The 11,214-nt window shown below is 41.8% G+C and overlaps 1 protein-coding gene across 1 annotated transcript; it reads right to left on the minus strand.

The window, feature by feature from the left end:
- Window positions 1–9,487: 9,487 nt before the first annotated feature.
- LOC310777400 (nuclear factor 7, brain-like) lies at window positions 9,488–10,897 on the minus strand (the record flags this gene model as incomplete). Its single annotated transcript, XM_083637726.1, has 1 exon — window positions 9,488–10,897. One exon carries the CDS (start codon window positions 10,895–10,897, stop codon window positions 9,488–9,490), a length of 1,410 nt encoding a protein of 469 aa, XP_083493852.1.
- Between the last annotated feature and the right edge of the window lie 317 nt (window positions 10,898–11,214).

An 11,214-nucleotide genomic window follows, 5' to 3' on the forward strand; every position in this document is an offset into this window, starting at 1 on the left:
ATAAATCCAGTGGAATCCGCTTACAGTGAATCATTCTGATACAAATGCTGTTTAAATAATTCACTCATAGTGATCAATACTCCACTTACAGGGATCATTTTGGGCCTTGTCACAAGTGAGAACAATGGATTTTTTTTTAAAGCTACAGTATTTTTATTATTTTTAACTTAAAAACTGTCAAAAATGAGCTAACGAGATACGGCAGTGATACTCGGTGCATGTCTGTCTGTATATCAAGAGATCACGGCATCTCTGTCTGCCTGTCAGTCTGTGCAAAGATGGCCGCGTCTCTGTCTATGCAAGACTGCTGTGTTTGAAACAGCTGGAGGCCTAACTTACTGTATGTATTTTTAAAGTCAATAACATTCAGTAGGCTAAATAATGGAGCTGCCAGTTTCATTACCTTATATGTACTGTATTCATGTAGTGAGGTTTCCATACCAAATTTCAAGCTGAGTCATATCTGTATTACCTAATCAGCCCGTGACGTCAGTCAAGCCCAAGCGTGACGTCAGGCATGACATCAGTTGTCCTCAGTTCATGACGTCAGTCATCGTCAGTTCTTCCTAGTATATATAGCGAGGGTTCTACGTCACCCCCCACTCTGGCGGATCATAGCAGCAGCAAATTTTACTATTCTTATGAATAGTCCCATTTTTCTTTTCGTTTTTTTTATACCCCCTGCCACCAGATCTATTCATCTGTCATTCATGCTTTAAAGCCCTAAAAAATAACATGATATATGACATAGTTGATCAGAAATGCAACACTTTCCTTCCTCTTTGTGTGCAAGTAACCTACTGTATAGAAGGAAGAGACATCACTATCATTACAGCGTTCACATTTTTCATTGGGGCTAGACTGTGGGGACAGTTCTATTGAAGTGAATGGGGCAGGCATGGAAAGTCCCACTATAAAACATCATACAGTATTTGTGTGCTTCCACAGATTGCAAATTTGAACGCTCTGATATGTGATGTATTTTCCTTCTTTATAGGTTCCTTGTCTGTTTGTCAATCAAGGCTAATGCTGAAGCTTGGGGACTGCCTGGAAAAATCTCAAGGACCCCTGGTGGTCCCCAGACCCCACTTTGAGAACCACTGATCTAGTTTTTCACTATTCATTTCAAATTGCATCACTAAAGAGGGCTGGGCTAAGCCCCCAAATGTCTTGAGACCCTAGAAACTCGCCTGGTGAAATGTATTAGGGTAAATAATTTAAATAGAAAACGTTTTTAAAGTAACACAAATGTACTTTTACTTGAGTACTTTTAAATAGGCTACTATTTTACTCTTACTTGAGTAATTTCCTGGACTAGTACTTGTACTTGAGCTAATTTTCACTAAAGTAACAATACCTACTTGAGTAGGATTTGTAAGTACTCTTTTCACCTCTGCCTACAGTTACAGCAGTGTGTCCAGTGGTAACCGGGCCAGTCTATGCACTGCTCATCATGTAACTCTTGAGTGAGCAGTTTGACAATAATTTTATTAAAAAGTTGCTGCGTACGCACTGTTACAAATGCATGCCATTCTGCAGCAATTGTTGAATTTTATTTCATGTTCCTTTTTGTGAGACTGACTTTGTTAGCGCTTGCCTCCCTCTAGTGGCAAAAAGTAGTATGACCATGTTGAGAAGGGTAAAAATGGCACCACCATGACAACTGATTGGAGCCTTTTCACTCATTGCAGCTCTCTTTGGTTTCAGCTGTGCCTCCCATCGGCTGCCTGTCAAGTGCTTTAAACAGACTAGACTCCTGGGATCCTGTTGCAGATGGAATCAAATGAGTGGGTGGGTATATCTCTGGCCAGATCGCATCATTGTGTTTTCTGTCTATTTTTCCTTTTCTACTGCATGCCTTCATCACTGTGATGCTAGAGAGCCAAAGTGAACATCACTTCCTACAGCACTGTACCAGAGATTTTCATCCGCCATTTATTTTCCCATAGACATTTCGTAAAATGCTTATACAAATAGTTTTACTTGGTTAAACCAAACGGTTCAGATATATTTAGAAACAGGAGAAACAACATAACATTTCACTCAGACCAAAACATTAAAATCTTTTTTCGACAATATTTTTTTAAGTTTTGGTCCGAGTGAAATGTTGTATGGTCTCTCCCGATTCTAAATGTAGCTGAACCATTTGGTTTGACCAAGTAAAAAAAAATTATAAGCATTTTACGAAATGTATATGGGAAAATAAATGGCGGATGAAAATCTCTGGTACAGTGCTGAAGCAAGAAGTGATGTTCACTTTGGCTCTCTATATCGGATCAACTGTTAAACCACCATCCCATCTGCTAATGGTGTCATTAGGCCTTGTCAGATTTACAAAAGCATCCATAGAATAAAGTTCATGCACTAAATGTTGAAATGTGTTCATGATGTATAGGTCACAGTGGCCCATTCAAAAAGGCCTGCTGAAATATTTGCATTTGCAATAACGTTGCTGCATCAGTTGAGAATTATGATCTGACAAACAGTGTTAATTTTGATAGCAAATCTTTATTTCATTCTAGTCATAGTCTTTTGACTAAAATGCCATTTAGTTTTAGTCATATTTTTAGTTATCTGAAATGTTTTAGTTTTAGCCTAGTTTAGTCAACTAAATCTACGGTAGATTTAGTTGACTAAAATAGAACGGGCTTAGATTAAGTGTAATGCATTATTTACATGTTTCTCTAGAATTTTCAAACTCATTGGAAACATCTATTAATCTGTTATTATGGAGTATTAAGGTTTGAATGTGCAATACAGACACATATTTAAGTGTTTAACTTATTCTTTTTCTCTACTGATTGGATCTCTTCCCAATTCGTCCCTCCCTATACATTTTCTTCTAGTTTTTATTTGTTGACGAAAATATCAATAGATTTCCTCATAGTCTTTGTCATCACAACTTTGTTTGAGTCAGTTTTAGTCTAGTTTTCGACAGTGAAAAAGGGTAGTTTTAGTCTAGTTTTAGTTGTAGTCAACAAAATTAACACTGCTGACAAGGTACACTGAATGAGTGTGGCCAACATTAGGCTCGGCACAGGCCTTGAAAATCCTTCATTTAGCATTTTGAGAAATGAAATGAAGCCTTCAGTGTTGGAAATTGCTGTGGGAACGAATCAAATGTGGTTGTTGAACTTTGTTCCTAATGAGGGAAATCTGCTCCTTTTCAGTCCTCTGGCAGTTCATGAAGGCATCACCTGTACTGTCCCACAAGGCTCCTGTGCTTCAGCTCAGCCACTGCTGCTGAGTCATTGAATGACAGTGGTGATTTTCTATGTGAGGTCTCACTGCGTGGGACTGTTGACATCTCCAATGAACGCATACCAAGTCTTTGAGCAGATATGAAGAGTTTCCATTTATCACTCCAGCATGAAGATTCAGGACTGATTGATGTCCCCTATGATCAAAGCATTTCCTCTGTAACATCAGAAATCCCCCCCCCCCCCCCCCCCCCCCCAATACACACACACAAGACAGCATGTGGCCGGTATAGACCTTTTTCACAGGGGCCATTTCCAATCATGGAAGTTGGAACCCCTCATTAGTGTGGCCTGGAGGCCAGATTTTTCCCAGGATGGTGAAGGCATGACCTGCCCTTCTCTGTCTCTGATTGCCCTAGTGTCAAACGTTCATCCAATCACATTCGCTTGGTTATCCTGCATCTCCATTTCTTTCTACAGTCTGTGGTCAGACAGACAGCAGTTTACTGTAGACTGTGTTTATATGTGTTCATAGTCTGGTCTATGGTTTATAACGCTGCCACCACTCTGACAGTGCACGTATGTAGCCTATTCACCTTATGTTCCAAGACAGGGGTGAGCCAGTTACTTCCTATTGTGTTTACACTTCCTGTGACAGTACAGTACCAGTGACCAGATAAAACAGACTGTATTTTGAACAGGAAGTCATAACACAACTGGGTCAAGTGGGCGGTGCTACATAAGGTGAATAGCCTAGACAAATATTTGAAAAATATTATAAAGATTCATGAGAATTGATCAAGGGTGATATACCATAGTGATAAAAAAAATAGGGTTAATATACGCATTTACAGTGAACTTTAATTCATCTTATTGTAACACCAAGAGTGACATTTGAATTTAATAATTAGAGGAAACAAAGTGATGAAATTTAGAGTGACAAGAAAAATACGCATTCATTTCTGTGCAATAAGTAAATAACTCACAAACTTATACGTTTTGCAATTGCAAGTTCAACTAGCCTATATGAAGTATGATCTCATAACCTTTGATTTTATATGCTGTCATCTGCAATCTCATGCTTGTTGATTTAATGGTTGTTTTGCATTTGCTGACATCAGGGTTATGAACAAATTCTTAGATGACCCACAGTAACGTTATAGCCTCAGCTATACTATAACTAACTGCAGTCATTAATAGAAAAGTATGAATGTCCAGCAAACACAAGTAGCCCACTGTTTTTTGATTCCCCCATACATGTAAAATGACCATCTTGTACCATGAAATGAAATGGTTAAAAACTTTTTGGCAGAAAATCTGATGTTGGTGAAGTCATCATCAGCGATTGCTCCTCCTCTGTCCCTTTGCTACATGTTCTGCACCACATGTGCACCACGCTGGAACAAATAAAACACCTATTGTAGCGGGAACTACCACAGAAGCCATTTTGAGTACGGCCTCACCCGCAGCTCGGGTGCTGCATGGCCTCGCCTGCCCTATTGTGTGTTGCTCACAAAATGTTATTGCCCTTAAGTTTACATACGTGTGGGTATGTGTGTGCCCCTTATGACATCACTAATGACATCATCAGTCTTATGACATCACTAATGACATCATCAGTCTTATGACATCACTGATGACATCATCAGTGATGTCACAATGCCTCCTTGTGTGTGTATGCCCCCTTTGACATCACTGATGACATCATCAGTGGGACAAACATTTAACAGAGAACAGACATTGCCAAATTTATATATAGATATTGGACTGCACTTGCAATGTTGTGACTGTCTTTTTGTTGTTTTTCCTATTTCTTTATCTCTGAATAGACAAATTGTGATCTTGTATACTGTGGCAATAAAAGTCATTGTGATCTGAAAGTTATGGTAGTTGTGTGCTACTATGTAACCCAGGACTGAGATTCTTCTTTCAAACACTGCTGTCACTTGGGCTTGGAGATATAAAGCTTGATAAAAAAAGAAAACATGAAAAACAGGTTGTCAGACAATGACCCAGCATCAGTGTGGTGAGGCCATAAGCAATGGCGCTGGAAGTGGAGAGCTGCAGCCCCCCCTGGTGGCGGCCTCAGCCCCTGCACCTTCCTGACGCAGCCCCCACCCCCAGCCCTACATTTTCACTTGGCGAAACTCCCGTGATCTCCCGTCTGCCGCTGCGCTATTCTAACAGCTTTAAAGTTGACGACTACAGACTATCGATTTCAGCACCACGGACAGCGTCACTGCCAAAGCCCCTTTTTTTTGTTTTGTAGTGTTTGGGGAAACTTCAGCACCGAGGACAGCGCAAGAAAGCTTTGAATCGAATGTATGAGAGTGTGTGTGAGATAGAGAGAGAGACTTGAAACTGGAGTAAGATACACTCAGAATGTAAATCCGCTGACTGAAGAGACCGAGTTAAATAAATAATAAATAAAATAAAAAATCTATAGTTTGTGGTTCATATCAACTGTCTGGGTTCTCTTCTCTCTTCAAATTCGTTCTAAATGTGAACTTAACTGTGTGGTTTTCTATAAAATGACAGTTTGAAATGTCCGCTAAAGGAGAAAAGTGGAAAAGTGAATAGCCATGTGTTTAGCCTACCGTATTTTCCCTTTCAGTGCTAATGCATGATGTGTGGGATTCAGTGGGAATGTTTGTGATAGATGGAATAAAGCATGATAGCTAATAGGCCTACAGTTTGTGTTTGTTAGTTACAATTATGCTGACCAAGATTTATTTAGAGCCATTGTGCTGTAATATTAGGCTATTCCTTGCAAGTTTTAAGACAATGTGCAAGTGCCAACCTACTTGCCGCAGCATGCTCGCACAAGGTGCGTGCACGCGCAGGTCAGGGTATATGCTTCAGCCCCCCTTGTGGGAAATAGGTTCCTGCGCAGATGGCCTTAAGGAGATCACCCACTACAATAAACCAACACTCTCACTGCAGAGAGCCCTCAGCTTGCAGAACAACTGAATGGATTCTACTGCCGGTTTGATAAGTCTTTCACACCCCACTCCCCTCTCCCCCCCTTGCCACCACCTCATCCCTCTCTGCTACTCCGGCCATCCCCTCCCCCGCCCCCCCTGCCACTAGTCCCCTCTCTCCCACCATCACCCTGCCATCCTCTCCAGCTCCTGCTACCACCCCTCCCCTGTTCCTCCTAGTCCCCTTCCCCTCTCCCCTGACCCCCCCCCCCCCCCCCCACCTGCATTGGAAATCTGTGAGGATGTGAGGAAGCTGTTTCAGCGACAGAAGACTAGAAAAGCTCCGGGCCCTGATGGCGTGTTTCCATCCTGCTTGAAAGCCTGTGCTGACCAGCGAGCCCCCACTTTCCCAAAGATCTTCAACAGATCACTGGAGCTGTGTAAAGTCCCCTCCTGCTTCAAAGCTCCACCATAATCCCAGTTCCCAAGAAGGCCTCCATCACAGGATTAAATGACTACAGGCCCGTCTCTCTGACGTCTGTCGTCATGAAATCCTCAGAGAGGCTGGTGTTGGCCCACCTGAAGGACGCCACAGGACACCTGCTGGACCCCTGCAGTTTGCCTACCGGGCAAACAGGTCGGTGTGGATGATGCAGTCAACATAGGATTGCATCACATACTGCAACATCTCGACTCCTCAGGGACATATGCAAGGTTCCTTCAGTTCGGTGTTTAACACCATCATCCCAGAAATCCTCCGCTCCAGACTCACCCAGCAGAGCAATGATGCAAAATTTAGATTGAAAGGAAACGCCTAGTTTCAGCTCCCATACTGACAAATAAATGTTGATTATGAAAATGTCATGTCATACAGTATGTGATCACATAGGCTATGTGACATAAGCGTATATATTGGAATTCCATATTAAAAGTGTAGGAGCGTAAATGCAATTCATTAATGGGTGACTAATTAAAAGGCAATAATTGAAGTTGATAATTAAAATATCAGTAAGTTAGACTGCATTGTTTTAAAAGTAATTTGATTGATATTTGCAGTATTTACAGTTAATGTATTTACAGACGTTGCTGCAGTAATTTCATAGAGTCTGTGGATAATTTAAAAGGCATAAAGTTACATGGTTGAATATTGCTGTTGTTGTGGAGTAACCGTACACTGTCACTTTAAGTTGGGTAAATTGATGCTGGTGGGAGGAGGGGGTGTGGCAGTCAAACAGAACAGAGAGTGGAGCCACACAGTTTTTTGACCTCTCTCTCTCTATCTCTCTTTTTCCCTCTCTAACCGAGGATTTGGAAATGGACATATTTTCTGTACTGTTTTTTGTCCTTTTCGTCTCAGTAAACAGTTAAACTTCATCAAATGGTCTTGTGGATTATTTTTCGGTTGAGGAGAATGAGGGGAGTTGTGGGAAACAATTTCATAAATGTCTGAGAGCTCATATTGTACCCGTTTTCATTTCCACTTATACTGTTGTAAATCCAAGTTGCCTGATAGAAAATACAACTATTATGCAATATCCCTATGCAGTGACAGCGTGCGTTCTTCAAGCTGGAGTGTCTGACAATAATAAACATCCGACTGGTCATCAGATGTTGTGAATCATATGCAATGTTGTGAAGAACTTTTTTTATTCAATGATAACCAAAACACAGAAAGATTAATACTAACTAATCTAAACTAACTAACTTTAAGTTAATATTAACTTAAACATTAAAGCATTACAAAACATACCTATGGCATACAAGATTAAACTTTTCTCAAATGTACATCTTTACAAAGTACTTTCATGTATTAGTATGAAAATGAACTACTAGGCCTATTTAACAGTAGGCTACATGATAGAAAACTATACATTTTTGGGGGGATAACATTCACACTATTGGATTCAAATTTTGTGAGTGCCCCTAAATTAGAATAAAAGCGTCCATTAACACATTGACTGCCAGCCTTTTTTCAATGCTGTAGGTAGGTTCTGCCAGGGTTTTTTTTGAGGATTCTAGGCTCATTTTACAAGAGCCGAGGATTCTTTTCTGTTAGGACTTCGTGAACACCAATCATCTAAAAATAACTAATAGAATGTGTGCTTTCTCTGTCTAAAAGAGTTAGTTTGTAGAGTTAGTAGTTATGTAAGCATTAGCAGTTGAATACAGCATGGTTTCAGCGTCAGAAAAAATATTCAGAGATAAACGGCTTTTTGTGAAATTCGATAGAACAGTCACTTTAACCATTCATTTTTGGCATCAGTAAGACCTAAACAATAGTTTTGAACAGTAATTTCCTCCATAACAGCAGGAAACTTCCCTCTGCTTCCAACTCCTCCCTCCGTGGGCGTTCTTCTTGGCTGCAGCGCCGTGTCACAAGCACTTTCCTACCTGTGCAAATGCACTTTCTCATACTCTCGACCTCTCAAATAAATTTCTGAATAGAAATTAAATTACTCTAAATTAGAGCGAAAAAGAAACAAAAAAGAATGGGTTGAAAATCCCATTCTAAAAGCCTTTTATGGCTGTTTCCAATTTGGTGCTATTTTGCAAGGCAAAATGGCCTGCTGCACCACAAGCTTGTCACCAGTCTCACTGCTTTGCTGCTGCTGTGCGGCTGTGAGCCTGTCTGCGCGGCCGCTCTTTGAGGAAGTCTGGTTGGACTCGCTCGCTTCTTGGAGTTTTGGTTGAGAGCTTTGATAAAGCTTTTGCGATTCTGGTCATATTTATGCTGCGTGTTTCAAAGTGTGTTCCATCCGTAATATATTATGCAAATTTGCAATCCCGCACTGCCAGCAATCAGCGCGAAAACGAAAGCGTTTTCGCCAATCCATTTTCATGAGAATGGCTTCGTCACACTGCTTTTTGCTTGCCTTCCTCCTTCCTTGTCGCCACTTAGTGGGTCGGTGGAATGGGTTGTACACGTTGTACACGTCCAATACTTATATAAGAGATGTAAAAGGGTTAGATGCACATCCCACCGTCAAAAAAAAAAAATCGATTCTGACGACGTGTTAACACGTCGTTGGCAGTCAACAGCTGGATTCTGAAAACGTGTTAACACGTCGTTGGCAGTGAACGTGTTAATATATGCTTTACTTTCATTGACAAACTGTCTGTGCTTGTGGCAGTGATAAGGGGCTAAATAACAGGGATGCTTTCAAATCAATACGTAACTTGTTCCAAATGTGTGTTGCAAATACAGGAGTTACTTCGAATGCCATGCATTCTCACCCCTTTCTGTGATGTAATTACAGATTACCGCCACATGGCGGTGCTGCTGAATTACTTTAGCCCTATTATGAGACGGCTCAATGTGCAAGATCCCTGCAGCCTTCTCCCTTCCCCCCCTCTCTCTCTCTCTCTCTAACTGGGCTGTTCTGTCACAGAGACCTTCACTGGTATTACCTTCAGAGGAGTTCCATGAACCCCAGTGGTGAACAATGGAAACAGTCTGTCAGTGAAGGCGTGTGTGAAGGTGTGTATGTGTGTTTTAGTATCACGATCTGAGAATGACAGCTCTCCTCTGTTCCAGTCCAGACTCACGTGGACCCTCTGGAGCTTCTTCATGGTGAGATCAGTGTTTGGACCCGATGGGGAGATTGCTCTGTATTTACCATCATAGAACCATATTCCCCATAATCCAGACCATAGGCCTCTCTTCCTGTGGACAGAGTCTGCTAACACACCCAGCCCCCATAATGGACTGTCTCCAACCTCAACATCCCAGCTGTGAGTTCCTGAGTTAAAGCCCTCAGAGGCCAGGACTGATATATCTCTGTCAAACCTCTCTGGATTGTCAGGAAGCTGCTGTGTCTCTCCCCATCGCACACTGGTCAGATCTTCGGACAGATTGAATGCTGGATGGGCAGTGTTTGGGTCCAGAATCACAGGAGTGTAGGATACCATCTCCTTCATCTTGTCCCAGACTGTAAAGCTCAGGTTGCCCAGATGTTTGGCCTTGTCTATCAGAGCTCCTGAGACCAGCTGTGGATCCTCCAGCAGGGGGCGCTGGACTCTTTCCACTGTAGCCTTGTAGTTCTGCAGGACAGAGACATTGTCAGCTCCCAGCTCCTTCTCTATAGCTTTGACTGTGTCTGAAAGAGCTGCTATCTCTCTGTTCAGACCCTCAATCTTCTCCTTCATCGTCTGACTCTTCTGCTCCTCTTCCTCCCTCAGTGCATTGATCCTGGCCTTCTCTTCCTCTTGTAGAAACCCTTGAAGGGACTGCTGAAGCTTCTTAAACTCCTCCTTAATCTGCTTCTCTGTATGTCGGGCCTGGACCTTAATGTGTGCTGCTGTTTGATCACAGTTTCCTTTAACTTCATTAAGCATCTTCAGTTTCTCCTTTAAAGTCTTCAGATATTCCTGGAGTTTATTCTTGTGATGCTGTGCAGCTCCATCAATGGATCTGATTGTGTGGTTGGTGTGTGTTTCTGAATCCAGACAGCGATGACACACAAACTGCTGATGGTCCAGACAGAAGAGCTTGAGTTTCTCAGAGTGCAAACTGCAGAGAGGCTCAGACTCTGCTGAAGCTCTCTGATCTCTCTCCAGTAAGAAGGCCTCACACATGTTCTTCAACACCAAGTTACACGGTGGTTTTCTCTGTGAAGATGTAGCCCTACAAACTGGACACTCACGCACGGGTTTCGTTGTCCACCATCTCTGCAGACAGGCTTTACAGAAGCTGTGGCTACATTTCAGGATGACAGGATCTTTAAAGATGTCACAGCAGACAGGACAGGTGAGATGCTCCTCTGATGTGGAAGGCATTTTCTCTCTGAGTGAAGCTGAAAACAAACCAGACAGAGATAAGATATGTTAACTCATTGGAGTACGGACGCTTCCAGTGCCAGAGTTTCAGAGCGTTTTCAGTGATTTCTCGAGGCCCACAGAATATTGTGTGATATTACTATGTAAACACCGAACACGCAAAAAGAACGATGAGACTCTCTTCTATCATCAGCAAAAACAGGTTTATTGATATCATTTTCCGTTCTTTAGTTATCAGCCGGAGAAGATAGCTTGATTTAACCAAAAACAGCCGTTTTTTTCTAGAAGCTGAGATAATGAGCCTTTTGTGAAATTAA

Source organism: Poromitra crassiceps (assembly GCF_964638095.1).
Source record: "Poromitra crassiceps genome assembly, chromosome: 5".
Taxonomy (NCBI): Eukaryota; Metazoa; Chordata; class Actinopteri; order Beryciformes; family Melamphaidae; genus Poromitra; species Poromitra crassiceps.